This window comes from Coenobita brevimanus, chromosome 95 (assembly GCF_032717465.1).
Source record: "Coenobita brevimanus isolate Jiangsu-jjx chromosome 95, ASM3271746v2, whole genome shotgun sequence".
Taxonomy (NCBI): Eukaryota; Metazoa; Arthropoda; class Malacostraca; order Decapoda; family Coenobitidae; genus Coenobita; species Coenobita brevimanus.
Genome location: NC_137048.1, coordinates 33254319 through 33278979, shown reverse-complemented (window position 1 = coordinate 33278979; position 24661 = coordinate 33254319). Strand labels below are relative to the sequence as shown.

Genomic DNA, 24661 nt, shown 5'->3' with positions numbered 1-24661 from the left:
GCTGGACTTTCAGCGATCATACTTGTACCCTCAGTTTTTGGTGAGTGGAGGCTTGCTTAATCAGTATTATCCTGTTGTGTCTACATTTATTTGATGTCAGTGGTTATTGCAGCTTACAGTTAATAGGGATAAAAGTTGTTAGAGGGAGCAGTCACCAGTTGACATTGGATAATGAGGGGTTTTGATAGTTTGTCATAAACTTACATGTAATTAACTGCACTTTTCATTACAAAACCTTGGCTGTAGCACAGACCGATCAGGGTGGTACTCCCGAGGGGAATAGGAATGCTGGTGATAGGGAGAGCAGGAGCTCCTGTTTCATTAGCTACCTAATTATCCCCCTTTGCTGTCCTTTTCAGTGTGACACTAACAGAGAGAGCAGACAAGCCTACTCTTCCAAACACATCCTCTAACTGTCTCATACACTACACCACATGTGCTTTGCATATCACGCATTGTACATCTTTACGTCACGGGGGTTGATACCATCAAGGGCATGTGGTCAGAAAACTTTGCCCCCGCTACCTAGTGGCCTACCTTTTGAGGGGAGGCGTGACGAGGGCTTCGCCAGCATAGTTCGTGGGGCTGGGGTGAGATGGGGCTCGAACCTGTGCTAGAGGACGCAGGGCATTGTGGTTCCAGTACAGTATTATTTTACAAGTTGCCAATATGCAGTTCACGGGTATTTCCACCATAAACACATAGTATAATACCTAAGAATGCTAATAAAGCCCCCATAACCCCATTCGCAAATCAATATATACAGAGATATTAAACTTAATAAAAATGTCCCAGAATGCCATACCTTGGATCTTGACTCTGCCAGTCCGTATAAAAAAATGCATGCGTTCGTATGTAGCTATGTTTCTCCTTCTGTCTGTGCGCATGCGTCTTCTAGGTCTGTTTCAGCCACTCAGAGGCGTACTTTTGGTCACATGATGGTATTCTACCAATCAATCTGAACCGTGCTGTTTGATTCGTTCTGGGTAGAAAATTAAAGTCTTTCTAGCTATGGCTTCTGACATAGTAGGATGTGATCTATGCACCAGCTGTGGTACTGATTATTGACGCTTTATTAAGCGTTTCCAGTTGGTGGTTTTTGATGCGATTTGAGTGATTTTTGCCCTCGTTTTCTGTCGAAAATGCTTCATTTCAGCTCCTCATCCAGTCAAAGTTAATGACTGGAAAAGAGGACAAATTAAGCATTTCCGACAAAAATGAAGATCAAAATCACTCAAATCTCGTCAAAACCTGCTGGAAAAATATACTGCACAACCTGGACCAGTGTACCTCTAAGGTAAGAATTCTGCTGCAGCAGGTTAGGTTAGGTTAGGTCAGGTCTGTTTGGTTAGGTTAACCGGTTATGCAATATAAAGAGTTTTCTGGTGGTTTTTGATGTGATCTGAGTGATTTTTGCCTTCCTTTTGCCAGTTAGGTTAGAATAGGTCTGCTTGGTTAGGTTAACCAGTTGTGCAGTATATTTTTCTGGTGGTTTTTGGTGTGATTTGAGTGATTTTTGCCTTCTTTTACTGTCGAAAATGCTTCATTTCACCTCCTAATCCAGTCAGTGTTCATGATTGGAAAAGAGGCAAAATGAAGTATGTCCAACAAAAATGAAGGTCAAAATCACACAAATCTCATCAGAAGCTACCAGAAAAATATGCTGCACAACCTGGGGGGGTGTATTGGCAACTTGTAAAAATTTAAAGTGTTTCCCAGGATGCCTCTTCCACCCAATAGAGAGGGACCTGAACCTGGAAGTAGTGCCCCAGAAGGCTGCCCTACAGTGGGTGTACAGTATATTGATGGGGCAATTACAGTGCCAAGGCGTGCTTGGAGGATGTTCCTGTAGCTGTCCTGGCAGGGTGCCCCAGGGCCACTACCACAGCCACTAGTCAAGGCTGGTGGGCTAGGAGTCCCAGATCCATTGCCTGGATCTGAGATTGTGCAGTGGGTGAGGCCTGTGACATGTCTCTTCCCTTTATTATTTTTACTGATTATGACCAAGTTAAAGAATGAAATTAAAAGCAAGCCGAAGGATACCAAATCACCAAGGGGGATCAGAGTGGCGTTGTGGGATGTGGGAAGTTTGAGGGGTAGAGCGAGGAAAGTGGTTGAGACGTTGAGTAGGAGGTGGGTGGATGTGGGATGTGTGCAAGTAGTCTGCTATAGAGGTGGATCAACCAGAAAGATTGCTGGGAGGGATTGTTATTATAAGTTGTTTTGGCAGGGTCAGACAGATGGATATGGTAATGTGGGTGTGTTTGTTGGGGAGAAATGGGTGGAATATGTCATGAATGATATGAGAGTAAGTGACAGGATAATAGCAGTGAAAATTTTGTGTGGTGGGAAAATGGTTGCATTTATGTTCGAGCATCCTCCACATGCAGGCTTGGATGAGGTAGAGAAGGATAGATTTGGGGATGACTTAATACTTTGTAAAACAAATCTTCAAACAGGCATACCATATCTCTGTGTGCTTGTCATGGGTGGACAATATTATATTGAAAGAAAGTTGCATGATATAAAATTATATCCTATCTACTTCAAGACACTGTAGTAATCATTGACTGGAACACCAGATTTCCAGAAGATCTGACATGTGGCCAAATAATTTGGATGGCATTAACTGAAATGCATAAATCATACGGTACATTTTTATACACCCATTTCGATATTTAAAGGTTTTGTTTCTTTAAACTTGGAGAGCTGTTGGTATTGCAGTATATGCACTAAATGTTTTGTTGTTGGAATACTGTATTTTGTTTTATTCTCCCCGACAAGGAGAGTACTTTATGTTTTCACCCTCGTTTGTTTGTTCATTCATTTGTCTGTTAGCAGGATTACTCAAAAACCAAAAGAGATTTGGACCAAATTTGATGGGTGATAGCCCATGTCCCAGGAAACAGTCGATTAGCTTTTGGGACTGATCTGGATTGTATTACAGATTCTGGATCTGGAAAACACTTTCTGCGAAACCCTAGTCATTGATGAGAAAACCTAACCCTTTTTGAAAAGCTGTTTGGAAATTATGTTGCCTTTGTCGGAGAGATGCGCTCCAGTGAGTGTTGTCTTTGTTTTGTGCTTAATTTGGTTGAAAATCAAATTTTCTGTGTTTATGATATAACTACAGGTATAGTAGTACCGTATTTGTATTAACTTAGGGTATTTGCTTTAGCATAGCTACTCAGACAGGTATATATTGAATTCTCATTAGCTCTTTAGTGCTGTGTATCTGTTCTGTAATTTTTATTCTTTTCTCCAGGAATGTAATGAAACAGTGAAGATTTGCAGCAAGATGGCATCATAAAAGACAGTACTGTGACTGCAGCCACGTGGAGCTCTCCTGGGTTGAACCATGGTCTACCTAAATCCCCACTTCATAAAAAGACGAGCCAGAAGATGGTGGCCATATGTTGTCATTGGAATCCTTTTAATATATGGCTATTATCAAGGTTAAGGATCATTGTCATTCATTCATTATCTAATTCAGTGTTTCCCCATGAGGAGTGTAGGAGCCTTGGGCAAGACAGTTTGGTAACTTAATATGAGAGTGACCAGCCTCACTCATCCCTGAGTGGCAGTACCCCTACCAGTCTTTGGATATAAACCTGCACAACATGACAACAACCCAGTGCCCATCCAATGCCCATCATCAAGGTCATGATAACAACCCAATGCCCATCCAATGCCCATAATTAAGGTCATGACAACAACCCAATGCCCATCATCAAGGTCACAACAACCCAATGCCCATCATCAAGGTCATGACAACCACCCAATGTCCATCCAACACCCATCATCAAGGTCACGACAACCTGCCCAAACATCCTCATCCTCCACCATCTCCTTGCCCAACTTGGACTGAGATCAGGCAGTCTTGACCGCTTCTGGCTTTATCAGACTTTTCCTGATATGTAACAATTTAGATCGGTAGGCTCCTTGAGTCTGATAAAACTGAATTCCGGTAAATTGAAGTAAGCTATATGGAGGTTTTACTGTATATATATATACATTATTTATATATATATATATTTTTTTATATATATATATATATATATATATATATATATATATATATATATTACATATGTATACAGTATATATATATATATATATATATATATATATATATATATATATATATATATATATATACATATGTATACAGTATATATATATACAGTATATATATATATATATATATATATATATATATATATATATATATATATATATATATATATATATATATATATATATATATATATTACTGTATATATATATATATATATATATATATATATATATATATATATATATATATATATATATATATATATATATACATACACACAGTATATATTACAATACTGATGTAGTGTACATTGTTTAACATTGTTACAGCACAAGTTGCTTCATTACCGACAGGGATGTTTAACCAGCTTAGTGTGGGTGATTCTGTTTCTACCTATGCGAAGATGGAAACTTCAAGGAAGACACTGAAGGAAGTTTTTGCATTGCAAAGACAAGTGAGTTCATGAGATATGTTAGTAGTATGGTGGTAAGCTTCAAATTTAAGGCTGATAATAAATTTGCTTTTTGTACCACCAATCCTCATTATAAGTTAGGAATGTTTTTTCAGAATATTGCATCTATTTCCATATACAGTAATTACTGTTATAAAGTGGGAGAAACTAGCTTGTCAGATTTAAGGGTAGGGAAGGAATTGTAATTGGCTGTTTTTCTGTAACATTCTTTGGTCATAACTGCAGAAAAAAATGTAAAGAAGTTGATACATAGCGAGGAATTACTGTACAGTATACTTTGGGAATTGAAGTAACCCTTCTGATCACGTAAATACTGTATTGCAGTGTTTTTAGTATGTGAGTACACTAATAAACCTCTAATACAGTTGTCATAACAAACATTAGCTTTGATACACAGTTAGTGTTGAAACCAATTGTCATGAGACTACAGAGGTATGGTACCATATGCAAAGCATTTACATTTATGACAGTGAATATGCATTCTGCATTATTTTAATTCATTTTATAAATAATGTCAAGCTTTATTATTGCTGTGTTCATGTCAGAAACTGATAATTGTTTTATTATAAAAAAAAGTTTTTACATTAAGATTTTACTCACAGGTGAAGTTGCTGAAGTCAGTCCTCAAAAAGTATTCAATACCAGAGACTGAGTATTCTGATGTCTTGTTGCCAGTCATATATGTCATCACCCCTACACACAACCGGCCCCACCAGAAAGCTGAATTAACTAGGTACAGTTGTGCTGAACTGTTCATGATGTCTATTTTTGTATTCTATAAGGCTTTACTTTCTCATGGTATGCTTGACCTCTTCCTTACAACTAATCCTCCTGCATACACTGTAAATCTTTCCTCACCGCTGGGCTCCTCAGATCACAACCTTATCACCTTAACCTGTCCTATTGCTCCAGACAGCCTGTGGACCCTCCAAAGAAATGTCGCTTGTGGCACTTTGGAGCTGCTCATTGGGAGACCCTCAGGCGGTACTTCTTTGATTTTCCCTGGAATGGTTTTTGCTTCCATGGCCAGGAGCCATCTGAGTGTGCCATGCATATTATGGTGGTTAGTCACTCGGGCATGGAAGCATACATTCCTTTCTCACTTCCTTTGACTAATGCAAAAAAACTTGGTTTAATCATGCTTGTTCTAATGCTGTCCACAACAAGAGAGCCTACAAAAGGTATCAGAGCCAACCCACCCCTGGATCTCATCTTTTTTATGTTTCTGCCTGAAATCGTGCTGTCTGTTCTTCGCACTGCTAAAAATAATTTCATCCTTACTAAATGCTCTGAACTTTCCAACTCAAATTCTTCCTGCTCCTTCTGGCAGCCTTCCATAAACCTTTCTAACAATTTTTCCTCATCATCCTTCTCTCTTCTTTTGTACTCTGATGGCTCTGTAGCTGTTTCTTCTGCTGATAAAGCAGTACTCTTTGCTCAGGCTTCTCCAAGTCCGCCTTAGATGATTCCAGTGCTGTCTGTCCATCTCTTCCCCCCTCTGACTTCCTCATGGTTAACATTAAAATTTCTCCAGTTGAAGTATTTTCTGACATCACTGGCCTTAATACTGACAAGGCATGTGGATCTGATTGGGTCCCTTTTGTTGTCCTCAAGAACTGTGCTTCCGTGCTTACACCTTGCCTTGGTAAACTCTTTTGTCTTTGTCTATCAGCTTGCACCATTCCTTCTCGCTGGAAATTTGGTCCCATTCAGCCAGTCCCAAAGTAGGGTGGCCATTCCCAGCCCTCATACTATCGCCCAATTGCTTTAACATCCTGCAGTTCACAAGTTTTTGAGTCTGTTCTTAACAAAAAAAATTTTAAAGCATCTTTCCTATTACAACCTTCTTTCTGATGGTCAGTATGGGTTCCACCAGGGATGCTCCACTGGTGATCTTCTCACCTACCTTTCAGACTCATGGTCATCCTCCTTTTGGGACTTTGGAGAAAGCTTTGCCATTGACCTTGACATCTCTAAGGGTTTCGATCGAGTCTGGCATAAATCTTTAATTTTGGCATAAATCTTTAATTTCCAAACTTCCCTCTTACGGTTTCTATCCTTCTGTCTGTGCCTTCATCTTTAGCATTTTTCTGGTCATTCTATAGCTGCTGTTGTAGACAGTCATTGTTCTTCTCCTAGAGCAATCAGTAGTGTTGTTCCTCAGTGCACTGTCCTATCACCAACTCTCTTCCTTTTATTCATCAGTGACCGAAGCTGTACATCTAACCCCATCCATTCATACGCTGATGACTCCATCCTTCACCTTTCCATTCGCTTCCTGCAGTGTCCATCTCAGCACTTGCTTCAACAAGCAAGGGAAGAGGCTGTGGCACACCTAATGTCTGACTTGGCACATATCTCTCATCAGGGTAAAAATAACCTTGTTTTTTTTAATGCATCAAAAACTCAGTTCTTTCATCTATCAACCCAACAAACTCTTCCACAGGAGCACCCTCTAATTTTCAACAATATCCAGCTCAATCCTGTATCATCTTTAAACATATTTGGGGTTTCATTCTCTCTGGATTTATCTTGGAAAGAACATATTACCTCCCTTGTAAAATATGCTTCCAAGAGATTGGATGTGCTAAGCCAACTCTGTATCTTCTTTACCCTTGCACAGTTGTTGACTTACACACGGGTTTTATGCACTTTTGTGTAGAGTACAACTCGCATGTGAGGGAAGGCTCCCCACACACAACTCTTCTCAGTAGGGTGGAGTCAAAGGCTTTTCGTCTCATTAACACTCCTCCTCTTACCAGCTCCCTTCAACCTCTTTCTCTTTGCCACATTGTTGCATCTTTATCTCTTTTCTGTCTCTACTTCAGTGGTCACTGCGTCTCTGAACTGTCTGCTTGCAACCCATCTCCACTACTATGGGCACTTGGCATCATTCTAGCAACAGACTTTCATCCCTTTTCTGTCCAGCTGTCTAATGCAAGAGTTAACTTCTACTCCCATTCCTTCATGTATGCAACAAGTCAGCTCTGGGACTGTCTCCCTCTGTCTGTTTTTCCTACTGCCTATGATCTCCAGTCTCTCAAACAAAGTGCATCCAGGCATCTCAAAATGAATGGGTCTTGGATTTGGCTCTCTTTAATCTTGTTTTTGTTTTTCTTGAAGGGAGCAATTTGCAGTAGGACTTTCATCCTGAATAATTAAACTATTATCCTAAATTATTAAAAGCTTTTGCATCACTGTTTGCTTCATTGCTGATGCAGTCATTCCTTTTGCAGGTTAAAGTCTGTATTCCTGCATGTTCCTGCACTGCACTGGATTCTGGTTGAAGATGCACCAAAGAAGTCCCATCTGGTGTCTGACTTCTTGGAAACTTCAGGTCTTTCCTACACTCATCTGCATCACCCAACTCCATCAGAATGGAAACTCAAAAGCAATGCAAGTGACATATATATATATATATATATATATATATATATTATTATTTTCTATCGCACTGCATTCCTTATGCTATTCATAGATCTTACTGTATTATGTTCTTTATGTGGGTTTGAGATGATCATAAGTGCTCCCTTCAGTGGTATAAAGTATGATATAGTACTTTCTCCAGATATAGATATACTACATTCTTTCTTCTCCTCCTTTATGTTTGTATAATTGTATATACTGTACAGTACCTGCTATATCTTGGGCACTGTTTTAGCTGGGAAACTATCTATCTGTCTATCTATTGCCGATGCCTTACTCCCGTAAGGGGTGTCCACAAACAAATTGCCTCTATTTTGTCTCTTCCCCCACCATTTCTCTGCCCTGCTCCCAGCTCACCACCCCGTCTCTCTCATATACGGTACCTCTCCACTCCATCCCTCCATCTCATCCTGGGCATCCCCCTCCCTCTCCCTTCCCCCTTCACCTCACTCTCATACACTCTCCTGGTTAGTCTCCTACTGTTCATCCTTTCCACATGGCCAAACCACCTCAGTGTATTTCTCCTAATACTTTCTATCACATCCACATCCACACCACAGTGCTCCTTCACAACCTCATTTGTCAGTCTGTCTCCCCATGTAACTCCACAAGTTCCTCTCAAATAACTCATTTCCACTGCTTTCACTCTTGACTTGTGTTCTTCCAACAAGGTCCAAGCTTCACTTCCATACATTAGAGTTGGTGTCTCAGTGCTGTCATGCAGCGACTTTTTTGCTTTCATGCTCACTTCCCTGTTTCTTATCACTGCTTTCAAAGAACTAGCAACCTTTCTTCCATGTTGGACCCTTTCAAGCACTTCACCCTCCAAACTTCCATCCTTACTTATCACACTACCTAAGTACTTAAATGCACTTACATTTTCCATTTCCTTATCCAACATCACTGTGCAATTAGTGACCTCATTTCTCTTGAAGACCATAACTTTACCCCTCGTTACATTCATCTTTAGATCTCGTTTCTTACACACTCCTCCAGACTCATCCATTAGGCCTTGCAGTTCCCTTTCATCTTCACTTAACAATACAGTATCCTTTGCAAATGACAGTACATTGCACTCACTAGTTTCGCGCCTAATTGGTACCACAACTACATTGCGAAACTAAAACTTGCGAAACGTGTGTATACTTTACATGTAATAAGTGGTAAAAGGAGCCCCCACAAACTCCTGAGAGTTGCCAGTGTTTGCCAGATCAATAAATATAATGTAGTTACTACTCGCTCAGAGCTGGTGTACCTTCCTTTAAAAAAAAATCCTACAAGGATTATTACACCTGCATAAAGCATTATAGTGTATCAGTATTATATTCATCTTAGATATTTTACTGATGCTCTAACTGAGATTTATGCTGAAAAGTTCTTCACAGAGTTTAATAAATGCCCCAAAAGCTTATTGTGTGTGTTTGCATTCAGCACTTTTTTACCAAGTGTTATGAATCTCATTTGTTGGAAAAACTTATCATACAGTCTCCAAAGATCATAATCTTTCATTTGGCAAATCCTGACATGATTCTATCCATTATGCACTTAATAATAATAATAATTGTATGACCGAAAACTCATGGGGCCGAGATCAGCGTCCCAAATTTGTTAAAGCATGGTATTCCTCTTACTTTGAGGAAACGTCTCAGTTCTGCTACAGTCCATTTTTCCACATCTGCTAAAGCACATTCATCCATGATTCACCCCAAAGTTATCTTGATGCGAGTCACTCTCGGTGTACAAACATCATCAGCCGTAGGACCCTGGTGGCTGGCACACAAACTATGCGGTGCTACCCATGAGAAAACCCCTCCATATAGAGCTCAGTGGGTTCATACAATCTTTGATTGTTTAAGCACCATATTCCCTTCATTTTTTATGTAAGATACACTTTTCGTTAAACCCATTTACCATTTTTCCTTACAGATGAACTTCCAACACTGAAAAACATAACAGTGATCAATACTCAGGCAACATATAAATAATCACTTGCAGACTGTCTCTAAACTGTGACGCAAATGACAGCTTTCCATTTCTATTACATTTTGATAAATAAGGCATTTTTTTTGCCAGTATTATATGTAGATAAATCAGTAAATATCCTGTTTTCAGTAAGGAAACACAATTGTATAATAAAGGGTAATTCAAGTTGACCACACTTTTGCATTTTACATTAAGCTATTTGGCAATCAGTGGCATCTTTTTTCCAGTTTGTGGTTATGGGGTCAGCCGCCTCATTCCCCCTTAGCTACCCATTAGTGACACAATCCCTTACTGTAAATTACATACAGTTAATCAGACATAAATTTCAGAACTTTGATACTAAAGACGACTAACATTGACACAAATGCTGAACTGCTTGATGAAGCTTGAAGATGAGTTCTGAGGCTGGGAGCCGTGGTTAGTTACCACCTGCCCCCTCACTGCTTCCTGCCACCACTGTTGAGTCCCCCATGTCACCACTTCCAGATACCTCAACATCAAAGCCTTCAAAATGATGATGACCAACTTTTCATGTCATTTTGCGTAATATGTAATACATTATTATATTTGACCTTCAATTTCCCTCAGGATCCAAATTGGAGCAAACCTCGTGGAGTGTTACAGAGGAATGCTGGGATCAGGTGGCTGCGAAGTAAATTCATTAGGGAAGAAGATCCAAGGGGAGTGGTGTACTTTGCAGATGATGACAACACTTACTCCACAGAACTCTTCAAGGAGGTAGGCTAAGGTTATTGCAGAGGATGTACAGTAAAAAAAGGTATTAGTTGCCATTTACAGTGGAGTACTGTGCATGTTTTAGTATGTAATAGGATTTTCAGTTAAATTAAGTTAGACTGCAGCAATATGGAGCATAATAAAAAGTTAACAACAAATCCCAGACTTTAGCTTTTTTGGATGGGATGTTTGTGGTGCAGTAGATTTATGAAGAGATTGACCTTGTTCACGTCAAGAATTTTCATAGAAATACTTTGGCCAACTAATGCCCAAGCAGAGGGAAAACAGACACCACCACCGACTCCATGAGGCAAAGGTTGCAATACTCCTCGTCTAGCCACACTTATTCCTGTAGTTTTGCTCATCTTTCCAAAATAGTTTCTTATTTTTGGAGTACTATATATTACTTTCATGTTTTTTCTCACTCATTTACCATACTTTTTTATTATTTCTCATCTTTAATCATCATCATCATCATCCAATCCTATGTTGCCCCATGAGGGGCGTAGGAGCCCAGGGCTAGGCAAATGGGTCCTGACATTTAAGATGAGAGTGACCAGCCTCACACATCCCTGAGTGGCATTATGTGAGCTATAAACCCCAACCACCCCTTGGATATAAACCTTCACTGGCTCAATCTGATTGGAGCGCCGTAATTACCCACTAAACCACCAGGTGCCAATATTCGGTTATATGATTACCACCCAGGGTAGTAAATGGTTTCCTGGTGTACAGGAAACCATTTGGGTCGTCACTCACTGTAGAGTCAACCACAGGCAGAAGAAAGAGGAAAGAATGAAGGAAAGAAAGACAGAAGAGGGAGTGTAAAGTCACCTGTAGGCAAAAGGGTGAGGAAAGAATTTCATATATTTCTCTATTCTTTCATGAGAATTTCCGTTTTTTTTTCCTCTCTGCTCTTTTAGCTTTTGTAATCCACCAAGCAGTTCCTGCACCAGTAGTTGCCACCTCGCAGAACCACATTGTTTAACATTCCAAACCAGTATAGTAATCCTTTTTTTTCCTTGTTTGTATTCCTAGTTCTCTTGTCAGAACTCATTGCATCCTTCTGAACCATATCTCCTGTTTTCCTTCCACTTTATTGTTATTATCATCATCATCATCATCCAGACCTTCTTTCTCACCCTAGGGCAGGATGAGGAGTAGTAGTGTCCAGACAGCCTAAGTTTGCCAACTCCAATGGGCCATGATTCCATTTATTCATCATTCAAACCCCTGGAATCCTGGTTCTATCTGGTATGCCAGAAACTTTCACCACATTAAAATGTATCCAATAGAGTCAGTAGAAACTCTGTCACATTAAAAGGAGGTGCCAAATCCCTGATCATGTGTCACATTAAAAGGAGGTGCCAAATCCCTGATCATGCATTTCTTCTCACAATATTCATCTAGCCAACTCAATCTCTTATCAGTCCCCTAGACTCGCTGACTTCCATACCTGTCTTCCTCACACACTCATCCACAATATCCCTCCACCTTTTCCTTGGCCTACCTCGCCTCCTCCCTCCTTCAGCTTCGCTCAGATATACCTTTTTCACCACTTTATTGTTATCCATTCTCTCCACATGACCATACCATCTCAGTTCACACTCTTCGATTCTGATGTCCTCAGACTTCCTCACTGCGTATCATTCATGAATCACATTATTTCATATCAGATCCACTCTCTGTACTCCATACACATTCCTCAGCAGTCCCATCTCCACTGGTGTCACTCTTGACTCTTCATTTTCATGCCCACACCATAGTCTCACATCCATATGTTAAAGTTGGCACTTCATGTAAGCCTCTGTTTCTTATCAAAGCCTTCATAGCACCAGCTACTTTCCCTCCTTGTGTCACTCTACTTTCCACTTCTTTTGCACATTTTCCTCTCTTTTCTATCACTGGACCCAGTTATTTGAACTCCCACCATTTCCAGTCTCTCTCCATTCACTGTAACATCACACTGGGAGTCACCTTTTCTCTCGATTACCATCACTTTAATCTTTTCTCCAATTACTCTCATGGCACGACACTCACAGACGTCAGCAAAAACTCTGCGCCAGTCTACCAAGCTCTTGTCTAGTATTTGCAAGCAGCACTGCATCATCAGCATGCAGCAGATTTGAGATATTCCATCCATCACCATTCATTACCAGTGCCATCCCACTCTCCATTACTTGTTTTTACTTCTTTTATCACCCCATCCATATATATATTGGACAACCATGGGGACTTCATACAACCTTGTTCCTAGCCCACATTTATTATGAACCATTCACTTAGATCCCCATTTACCTCTTCACATGCCTCACTTCCATCATAAAAACTCTTGGCAGCACCTAGCAGCTTACAATCTACACTGTACATGCGCAAAACCTTCCAGAATCCTTCTCTCTCTACTTTGTCATATGCTTTTTCCAGATCTGTAAATGCCATAAACACCTTAAAGTCCTTCTCACAAGCCTTCTTCTTTATTTGTCTCACTGCAGATATTTGATCCACTCATCCTCTACCACTCTTAAAGCCACCCTGTTCATCATTCACTAGGATTTCTGATATCTCTCTTACTTTTTCTATAATAATTCTAAATATACCTTCCCTACAACACTCAATAGATTTATGCCACGATGATTCTTGCACTCACTTTACTCACCTTTATTTTTGTACAGGGGTACAGTCACAGCCTTTTTTTTTTTTTTTTTTTTTTTTTTTTTTTTTTTTTTTAATAACAGAACGGAGGAAGGAAAAACAAATGGGTAAAAAAAATAATAATCCATACACCAGATTACTGGTGTCCTCTGTTCATAAAATATCTGTAACAGTTAGACTTGAACAGTTGTGGGTTGAAATTTGGAGGAAAACAACTCTGGGGAAGCGAGTTCCAGAGAGATACAGTTCGGGGAATGAAAGAATTCTGATAGGCAGAAGTTCTGCAATATGGTTGAGTGACATTCCAGTCATGAGCGCTACCAGATGGCCGTGTAGCATGAGGGAAGGCATAGAGAGGTGGCACCATGGACGCAACTTCGTCTGAGCATTTGCCAAAAAAATATCTGTAAAATAATGCAAGGGAGGCAACATTCCTTCTTACTTGCAGGGGAGGTAGTTTATATGTAATGACAGGGTTGTTAATGATTCTAACAGCTTTATTCTGAATTTTGTCTAGTTGTCTTAATGCAACCTCACCACAACCATTCCACAAGGGTGAGCAATATTCAAGCTGAGAGCGCACATGACTCTTATAAATTATAGCTAACTGCTCATCGGCGAAGAAGTTACGGACTCTGTACAATAATCCAAGTTTCTTTGAGGCGGTTTTAGCAAGTGATCTGACATGAGAGGTCCAGCTGAGGGCACTGTTAAGTGAGACACCAAGAATTTCAATACTTTTGGAGATGGGAATATTAGTAGCATTGAAGGTAATGTACGAATCTGGCAATATCTGTCTATTAGTAAACTGTATATATTTAGTTTTACTAGCATTAAAAGAGACAAGGTTGTTTTGTCCCCCATTCACTGATTGTAGATAGATCTTGATTTATGGAGATGGCTGTACTGAGTTGAGAGGTAGAGATATTAGACTTTGTAAATGGATGTCTGAGTGTGAATGAACTATGTAGTGTTGAGTCATCTGCATATGAGTGAATGGAATTGTGAGTGACAGATAAGAGATCATTAATATGAACCAGAAATAGGGTTGGCGCCAGAACTGAGCCCTGCGGCACGCCAGCGTTAATTGAGTGGAAATTCGAATATACATCATCTACTTTTACTCTTATTTTCCTGTCACTAAGATAAGAAGAAATCAAAGGAACAAAAGACGTTAATCCATAGCAAGGGAGTTTGGACAGCAGGGAACGGTGCCATACTCTGTCGAAAGCTTTAGAGATATCAAGAGCTACTGCATGAGTTTCTCCAAAGAGATCAATAGATTGATGGATGGTATGAGTTAAGAGATCTGCGGGCACAATTTCACTCATCCATGCCTTCATACATATCTCCAACAAGCACATCATTCTACTCTCTTCACCACACTTAATCATCTCTGTATATACCTTGTCAACCCCAGCTGCTTTCCCATTTTTCATCTGCTTCATGCTTCATCTGTGCGAGTGCCACATTTCCTGGCTTTGCATTCCTTTTCTGCACACCCCAATAACCAATCATGTTTACAGCCGCTGTATTTTCTCTATTCCCATTCATTAGGCATTCAAAATATTCTTTTCATCTGGTCCTTACTTCATCCCCATGGGTTAATAAAATGCCACTTACATTCTTCACACTTTTGCATTTCTTTCCACTGTCACTTCTACATTTCTGCACCTCTTTCCAGAATAACTTCCAATTATCAGAGTAGTTTTCATTCATTTTTCTTCCTAGATCAACATTTACCTCCTCCTTTTTCCTCTTCACTAGTCTCTTTACATGCTTCTTGCTCTCAGTATATTCAGTTCTTCTTTCAATTAAACCCCAATTCTGTAACCACTCTAGCCACTTCTTCCTCTTTTCCTCCACTGCTCTCTTAACCTTTTCATCCCACCATGCCAAACTTTTCTTCTTTGTTGTTACTCTTCCCACACCTCACACAGCTTTAGCATTCCTAACTAACCAGTCCCTATATGCTTTCCACAGACTGTCCAGATCCATTTTATTCCAATTCACTGATTCCAACTCCTCCCCTACTTTGGTCCTGTATTCATCTGCCATTTCTTTGATTCTCAGCTTCTCAGCTTTTAGTCTGTCTCCCTTACTGCTCCTCTCTCTTTCCTAGTCCACCTCTCTCGTCTCACCTTGATCTTGCATACCGCAGTCATATGATCTGACAGACCTCCACATCCTGTCATGGCCCTTGTATCATCAACCATTCCCAGCATCAACCTATCTACAAGCACATAATCAATCTGGCTCCTTTCATCACAATCCCCGTTCCCTTTATACCATGTATATTTATGTGCATCTTTGTCTTTGAAATACGAGTTACAAATGCACAACCTCCTTTCCTGACACATAATTTCAGTTGCTTCCTATTCTCATTTTTTCATGGTAAGCCATTACAACCCATTATGTCATCCTCAGGACCAGTGCCTACTCTTCCATTCATATCACCCATTACAGTCACTTCATAGCTCCTGGGCACTTCTCCCACTGCTTCATCTACTGTAGCTCATTCTGAAACCTTTCTTTCTCCTGTCCCTACCCGGTGCATACACTACAGTCCTTGCCACTTTCACGTTCTCAAACTTGAACTTGACATACATACATCTTGAGCTGGCACATTTGTAATCTCTCATTCCACTCCGCCACACCTCATTCATCAACAAAGCAACTCCTTCCTTGCATCTTCCTTCCCCATTCATCCCCAATCTTACACATTTCACACCCTCCTCCTCCGCTTCACACCCTTTCATCTTGTTTCGCACAGTTCCATCACAGCATATCTTGCACTCTTGAACACATTCACCACTTCCACCCTCTTGCTTTCCTCATGCACACCTCTCACATTCCACATGGCCATGTGAATCTGCCCATTTGGCTGGGGCCCTGGGCAGGTATTGGGCCCTCCGAGGCTCTCCGAAATGTCTGCCATGATTAGGCTAAGTGATTTTAGATAGGGGAATCTGGGGGACACTTAACCCTGCCAAAAACCCCAGTTATATGGTTACCACCCAGCATACTAAATGGTTTCCATGGTACAGGAGACCATTTGGCTTGTCACTCAGTGTAGAGGCCATAAGGTATCCCTCCACTGAGTGGATGGATGACGGGCACCCCCACTTGTTATTATTATTATTATTATCATTATCATTATTATGGCACCTGGTGGTTTACTGGGTAATTAAGGTGTTCCAATCGAACTGAGCTGGTGAAGGTTTATACCCAAGGGATGGTTGAGGATTATTGCCAATGTAATGCCTCTCAGGGATGAGTGAGGCTGGTCACTCTCATCTTAAATGTCAGGACCAATCTGCTTAGCCCCGGGCTCCTACGCTTCTCATGGGGCAACGTAGGACTGGATGATGGGTGGATGGATTATTATTATTATTATATTAATAATAATAATGTGGTAGGTGGGGGCGCTCACCATCCACTCATTCGATGTTGTGCCGCTCTCAGGTGTCTGCCCTCTCCTCTTCTCCATCCTTCTTTCCTTCCATCCTCTTCTGTCTTTCCTTCATTCTTTCCTCGTCCTTCTGCCTATGGGTAACTTTACACTCCCTCTTCCCTCTTTCTTTCCTTCATTCTTTCCTCTTCCTTTCGCCTGTGGGTGACTCAGCACTCAGTGACAAGCCAATTGTTTCCTGTACACTAGGAAACCTGTTACTATGCTGGATGGTAACCATATAACCAAATTATGGGGCCTGGTGGTTTAGTGGGTAATTACGGCGCTCCACTTGGATTAAGCCGGTGAAGGTTTATATCCAAGGGGTGATTGGGGTTGATTGCTCATGTAATGCCACTCAGGGATGAGTGAGGCTGCTCACTCTCATCTTAAATGTTGGGACCAACTTCCTAGCCCCGGGCTCCAACGCTTCTCATGGGGCAATGTAGGATTGGATGATGGATGGATGGATTATTAGTTTTTATTATTATTATTATTTTTTTTTTTTTTTTGATGATGATGATGGTGGCGGTGGTGGTGGTATTATTATTACAGTATTATTATTATTATTATCATCATCCAAGGGGTGATGGTTGGGGTTTATTGCTCACGTAATGCCACTCAGGGATGAGTGAGGCTGGTCACTTAAATCGTAAATGTCAGGACCAACTTGCCTAGCCCTGGGTTCCTACTCTCCTCACGGGGTGACATAGGATTGGATGATGGGTGGATGGATGGATTATTATCATTATGATGATTATTATTATCACTGCTTCAAACAGAATCCCATCACTTCAAAAGCTTGAGAAATATAATGAGGAAAACATAAAATAGACGCTGTCAGCATAATGTCCAGTGAATTAGGTGTTTACGTCCATTCACAGTTCGTTAAAGCTTTCAAAATTCTTGGACTTATCTTACAAATTATAGTATTCAGAAATTCTGTAGCATCATTTTGATAATTTCATGGCAACTGAGGATGCATCTATTCTGTTCTGGTGATTGATATACAGTATTTCTCAGCTAAATACAGTATGTCCATTAATGCTGTTTTGTAATGTGGAGGTTACAGTACAGCAAAGAAAAGATTGCCACATAACATTTCATTGATTCCTGTGTTGCTGATCTGCTTGTATCCCTCATTTAAAAGAACCAGGAACAGACAGTATTAAAATATGTGCAAAAGTTGGGATATCTTAGACATACTGTACAGTATTCCTCACTAATGAAGATCGTCTGTTGTCCAAGTATCTTAATAAAGTGTATGTGGTGTTAGGCAGCCACCTAAGCATTTATACAGTAATATTAATAATATTTTCTTATCTCATGTGACAGATGCGAGGGACAAAGACAGTGTCGGTGTGGCCAGTAGGGCTGGTAGGGGGTGTGATGGTTGAACGGCCTCTGGTCACCTTGCCTGCGCCTAATGCTGATCCACAAGTTACAGGATGGCTGGCTGGTTGGAAGCCCAGCCGTCCTTTTGCAACGGACATGGCTGGTTTTGCTGTGAACTTGGCATTGTTGCTGAAGAAACCTGAAGTAGAGTTCTCTCTTTCATCTCAAATTGGGTATCTTGAGTCGGACTTCCTAAAGCAACTTGTAACCATTGATCAGTTAGAACCCAAGGCAGAGTTATGCACAAAGGTCAGTCGTCACTTTCTTGAATCCCGTATTGATTGCTTTACAGGGATATTATGTTGGTAGTGAAGCTTGTTCCAAAATATTGCATCATTCTTCATGCATCTGGTATTGTAAATTGGGGGATGGGTAAGTTGTCGTTACAGTTTGCTGTGGAACTTTAACCTTTCTTTATAACTTAATTTGGATTTAAATGTGCAGAAGGACATAAAAAAGTGACATAATGAGGACTTACTGTACACAGAGATGGCAAGAGTAGACTGTAGCACCAGTCGAGCAGGGCAGTACTCCCAAGGTGGATGAAAGCTGATGACAGGGAGAGCTGGAGCTCCCGTTTCATCAGCCCTCGGGACTAGATCCCGACCATCCCCCTTTGCTGAACTTTTTCAGTGTCTCAGTAACACAGAGAGGAGGCCAGCATGCTTTCCAATACAAGTTTCTCTAACTATCAACACCAAACTACATGCACAGTACACACTACACTTCCTTTTCCAAAATTAAAAAAAAATCATGGCAGTGCAACACGTGGCCTCAGAGTCCTCAGCGGGGAGGGACCATAAATGCCCCCCACCTTCTGCCCCTCTCCCGGTGATGACTCAAGCTGCTTGGAACCAGTGTCTGACTCTTCTTCTTCATTTCTGCAACATTCGTGGCCTTTCCTCTAACTTTCGCTCTGTTTAGCACCACTCTTTCTCTAAACCTCACCTTCTTTTTCTAACAGAGACTCATCTGTCTGAGGCATCTGACAGCAGACTTTTCTGTGTTCTCCTACTTTCTCTATACTCATTTCAAAGCCAAAGGTGGCTGTTGTGTATATATACGCAATGACTTATCTTGCTCTCGTGTTCCTGAACTCGATTCTTCTGAATTCTCTACACTCTGGCTTCGTCTTTCCTGTCATTCTCTGACTAAATATATCTGCGCTGTTTACTTATCTTCTAATTCTACTGACTATCAAAAATTCTTTGACTATCTTACCTCTCCAATGGAACACATTCTATCCATTTCTCCTTTCTCTGAAATCTCCATTCTAGGAGATTTCGGTGTTCACCACCACCTTTGGCTCTGCTCTCCTTTCACTGATCCACCTGGTGAACAAGCCTACACCTTTTCTATCCTTAATGACCTAGAGCAGCTTGTACAGCACCCTACCCGTAGCCCTGACCACCTTGGAGAGAGCTCCAACATACATGACCTTTTCCTTATAACTAATCCTTCTGCTTTCACTGTTAATCTTTTCTCTCCGTTGGGCTCCTCCGATCACAACCTTACCACCTTAACCTGTCCTATCGCTCCGGTACGGCCTGTGGACCCTCCAAAGAAATGTCATCTGTGGCACTTTGGAGCTGCGGATTGGGGGGCCCTCAGGCAGTACTTCTTTGATTTTCCCTGGAATGATTATTGCTTCCATGGCCAGGAGCCATCTGAGTGTGCCTTGCACATTACGGAGGTTATTCTATCGGGCATGGAAGCATACATTCCTTTCTCATTTCCTTTGACTAATGCAAGAAAGCCATGGTTTAATCATACTTGTTCTAATGCTGTCTACAACAAGGAGAGGGCCTATAAAAGGTACTGGAGCCAACTCACCCCTGAATCACATCTTCTACACGTTTCTACCCGATATCGTGCTAAGTCTGTTCTTCGCCCTGCTAAAAATGATTTCATCCATACTAAATGCTCTCAACTCTCCAACTCGAATTCTTCCCGCTCCTTCTGGCACCTTGCCAAAAACCTTTCTAACAACTTCACCTCATCATCCTTCCCTCCTCTTTTCTACACTAATGGCTCTGTAACTATTTCATCTACTGATAAAGCAGATCTCTTCGCTCAGGCTTTCTCCTCCAGTTCCACCTTAGACAATTCCGGTGCTATTCCTCCATCACTTCCCCCCTCTGACTTCCTCATGGCTGACATTAAAATCTCTTCAGCTGATGTATTTTATGTCATCAGAGGCCTCAATACTAAAGAGGCATATGGGCCTGATGGAGTCCCTCCTGTTCTCAAGAACTGTGCTTCTGTGCTTACACCCTGCCTAGGCAAACTCTTTTGCCTTTGTCTATCAACTTGTACCTCTCCTTCCTGCTGGAAGTTTGCTCTCATTCAGCCAGTCCCAAAGAAGGGTGACCATTCCCAACCTTCTAACTATCGTGCAATTGCTTTAACATCCTGTATCTCAAAAGTTTTCGAGTCAGTTCTTAATAGAAAAATTTTAAAGCATCTTTCCTATCACAACCTTCTTTCTGATCGTCAGTATGGGTTCCGTCAGGGACGTTCCACTGGCGATCTTCTCACCTACCTTTCAGACTCGTGGTCATCCTCCTTTCGGGACTTTGGCGAAAACTTCGCCATTGCACTTGACATCTCAAAGACTTTCGATCGAGTCTGGCATAAATCTTTAATTTCCAAACTGCCCTGTAACAGTTTCTATCCTTCTATCTGTGCCTTCATCTCTAGCTTCCTTTCTGGTCATTCTATAGCCGCTGTTATAGACGGCCATCGTTCTTCTTCTCAGTCTATCAACAGTGGTGTTCCTCAGGGCTCTGTCCTATCACCAACTCTCTCCCTTTTATTCATCAGTGACCATCTAAGCTGTACAGCTAACCCTATCCACTCATACGCTTATGACTCCACCCTTCACCTTTCCATTCGATTCCCACAACATCCATCTCAGCAGTTACTTCAACAAACAAGGGATGAGGCTATGGCACACCTAATGTCTGACTTGGCTCGTATCTCTGACTGGGGTAAAAATAATCTGGTTGTTTTTAATGCATCAAAGCCTCAGTTTTTACACCTATCAACCCGACAAAATCTTCCACAGGTATACCGACTTACGTTTAATAATATTCAGCTGAATCCTGCATCATCCTTGAACATGCTTGGGGTTTGATTTACTTGGGACTTATCTTGGAAAGATCATATTACATCTCTTGTAAAATCTGCTTCCAAGAGATTAGGTGTGCTAAGCCGGCTCCATTCCTTCTTTACCCCTGCACAATTGTTGATTCTATAAACGAGTTTTATCCGCCCCTGTGTGGAGTACAACTCTCATGTGTGGGGAGGTTCCCCACATACAGCTCTTCTCAACAGTGTGAAGTCAAAGGCTTTTCGTCTCATTAACTCTCCTCCTCTTACTGACTTCCTCCAGCCTCTGTCTCTTTGCTGCATTGTTGCATCTTTATCTCTTTTCTGTCGCTACTTCAATGGTCATTGCTCCTCTGAACCGTCTGAATGCATTCCTCCACCTCTACGATGGGCGCGTAGCACCCGTCAAGCAGCAAACTCTCATCCCTTTTCTGTCCAAGTCTCTAATGCAAAAGTTAACCATTACTCCCAGTCCTTCATTTCTGCAACACGTCAACTCTGGAATTGTCTTCCTCTGTCTGTATTTCCTGCTTCCTATGATCTCCAGTCTTTCAAATGCAGTGTCCAGGCATCTCGAAATGATCGGATCTTGAATTTGGCTCTCTTTTGTATTTTGTTTTTCTCTTGGAAGGAACAATAATTGCGGGCCTGCAGCCTTTGGTTCCTTCTTCCTCGCATTAAAAAAAAAAAATGTACACACAGTCAAAAAAGTATTGTTCCAGGGAGGCCTGATGAGTTTCATACTGAACAATCCAGCTGTCTCGAAAGGGTTGGAGGAAGGCTGTTATCAAACAGTTCATTCTTGGTGTCAGCTTGTATCACGCAAAAGGTGTAACAATATTTTTTTGGATGTGTGTACATGTAAGCCAAAAAAAAAAAGAGACTGTTTGAAAGTGCAGTATTTTGGTATTCTGTGATATTGCAAGGGAGATACTTTCATCTTCTTCTACACTGTAAATGTATTTGTGAAACATTTGGTAAAAGTGGAAGAGAGATAGAGAAAAGATGTGTGGTGTGTTTTTTTTTTTTTTTTTTTTTTTTTTTTTTTTTTTTTCATTGTTACTTCCTGTTAGGTAGTTCATAGCAGAAAGCAAGGCATCACTGAGATAGATTAACATGCATCATCATCATCATCATCATCATCATCATCATCATCATCCAGACCTCCTTTCCCACCCTAGTGCAAGGTGAGGAGTAGCAGTGTCCAGACAGCCCAAATTTGCCCAATCCAATGGGCCACGCTTCCATTCATTCGTCATTGAAGCTCCTGGAATCCTGGCTCTGTCGGGTACACCAAAAACATTCACCACATTCTGTAGCTTCACATAAATGTATCCGATAGATTAACATGCTTGCCATGTAAAGAGCAGTTATGTCAGTACTTTACAGAGACAAAAGTGCCTGGAAGTCCTTTTGTGAGAACCACCCTGCAGGGTAGGTAGAGCAATCTCTGCTCATGTACAGCATGTGTTTTCATATAAATTTACAGCCATAAAGCACAAGTACTAATGTAATTTTTTATATAAGTTTCCACATTTTTCCAGGTTTTGGTGTGGCATACACGAACGGAGCAGCCCAACATGAAAGATGAGTTAAGGTTGAGAAGAGCAGGGAGTCCCACTGACCAGGGCATAGAAGTGTGAGGTTAGACTGCTGTGAAATATGAAGCTTGTTGCCCAGCTGCTATGGGGAATATTTTAAGTGTGATGCCGTGATTTAACTGCTTCTCTGCAAGACATCTCAAGCTTAGTACAATCAGGCGGTGACTCAGTCGGTAGAGAAGTGTCGTGCAATCCTACCAGACCCAGGTTCAAATCCCCACTGGTGTAGGGAACAGTTTAAGGATTTGAAATTCATAAAATCAGACTTTGCTGATCTACCAGCAACCCTGCCGACATGTCGTAAAAATACCCCCACTAATACCAATACACGAGTCCTGTATGCGACAGTCCTAGCACGTATTCAGTATGGATGGTGGGTGTTAGTGCCAAAGTGATGACATGTAGTTGTGTATGGTATGTAGGAGGACTACTGGGCCTTGGGAGCAGGCTGTGGAGCCTATGCCCAGAGTTGGACACATTAAAAAAAATAAATAAATAAATAAAAAAGCTGACAGCAAGAATGCAATAAGAAGACATCATCATAGTGATTGAATTAACAAAAACTGTTTATAATTTAGTTTGAGAGGTCATCCCTTATCTGAAAAAGGTTAGGCCTATCTGGTGATGGTAAAAAAAAAGAAAAGAAAAGAAAGGTAAGATGCTATTATACTGAAGGATGCAGTACTGAGGTACAGTAAAGTATGATATAAGACTGGAAGGTTATTATAAGACTCTGTCAAATTGTTTCAGAATTTACTGAAGTACTGTAAAGCAGATTCAGTTGATTTTTCACGATGTAATTGTTCTTTTATCACTGGACCAGTTGTAACACTGAATCACTTTCAGAGCCCACATTACAATATGAGACAGGTATTTTGTATCATAACAATACATTTTACTGTATTATTAGATCCCCTATCATCCGGTCACTCTTCATTACACTTCTTTCCACTGGAGGTGGCTCTGCACTAATTGACAATCCTAATGACTTCCTGTAACCCAGGAAACCAATTACAATGCTGGGTGGTAACAGATAACCAGATAATGGGATATTGTGGAGCCTGTGATGGTGTCTCCGCTAACTGCATGGAACGACACAAAGTCATCATCATCCAGGAGCCAAATTTCGATATTTTTCCCCATGCCTCACTGTCACAGGACACTGTCAGTTGCAAAGTAACATAAGTTCACTGCACCGGAGCAAGGGCATTTGCTTGTCTGCATATGATTGTTTGCTTAGCCAGGCAGACTAGGGTTGAACAAGAACTACAACAACTGTATTAATAGAGGCTCTTGAGTTTTCTTAATAAGCAAATCAGTCAAATACTGTAACCCATAAACAGTGATGTACCTCAGTAGGGGACATGGCTCTGAATGGCTTACTTTATCCATCTATCCCTCATCCAATCCTACATTGCCCCATGAAAAGCGTAGGAGCCCGGGGTTAGGCAAGTTGGTCCTGACATTTAAGATGAGAGTGACCAGCCTCACTCATCCCTGAGTGGCATTATGTGAGCAGTAAACCCCAACGACTCATTGGATATAAACCTTCATCAGCTCAATCCGATTGGAACACAGCAATTACCCACCAAACCACCAGGTGCCAGAATTTTAAAATAGAATTTTTTATGCTTTTCTTATTTGTGCACATTATGGGTCAAGTACGGTAAATGTTGCCCTAAAAATTTTTATAATTATGTATCAGCTAATGAAGAGGAAAAACGAGATAAATGATGATCTAGGAAGAAAACTTAACG

General features: G+C 40.9%; 1 protein-coding gene across 1 annotated transcript; it reads left to right on the top strand.

Annotated features, from left to right (window-relative positions):
• GlcAT-I (Glucuronyltransferase I) lies at positions 1 to 24217 on the top strand. Its single transcript, XM_080282953.1, has 8 exons — positions 1 to 40; positions 3266 to 3455; positions 4432 to 4532; positions 5153 to 5283; positions 7787 to 7946; positions 10548 to 10697; positions 18133 to 18441; positions 22848 to 24217. The coding sequence occupies exons 2-8, from the start codon at positions 3359 to 3361 to the stop codon at positions 22944 to 22946; spliced, it is 1047 nt and encodes a 348-aa protein (XP_080139079.1). The 5' UTR covers positions 1 to 40; positions 3266 to 3358; the 3' UTR covers positions 22947 to 24217.
• The last annotated feature ends 444 nt before the right edge of the window (positions 24218 to 24661 follow it).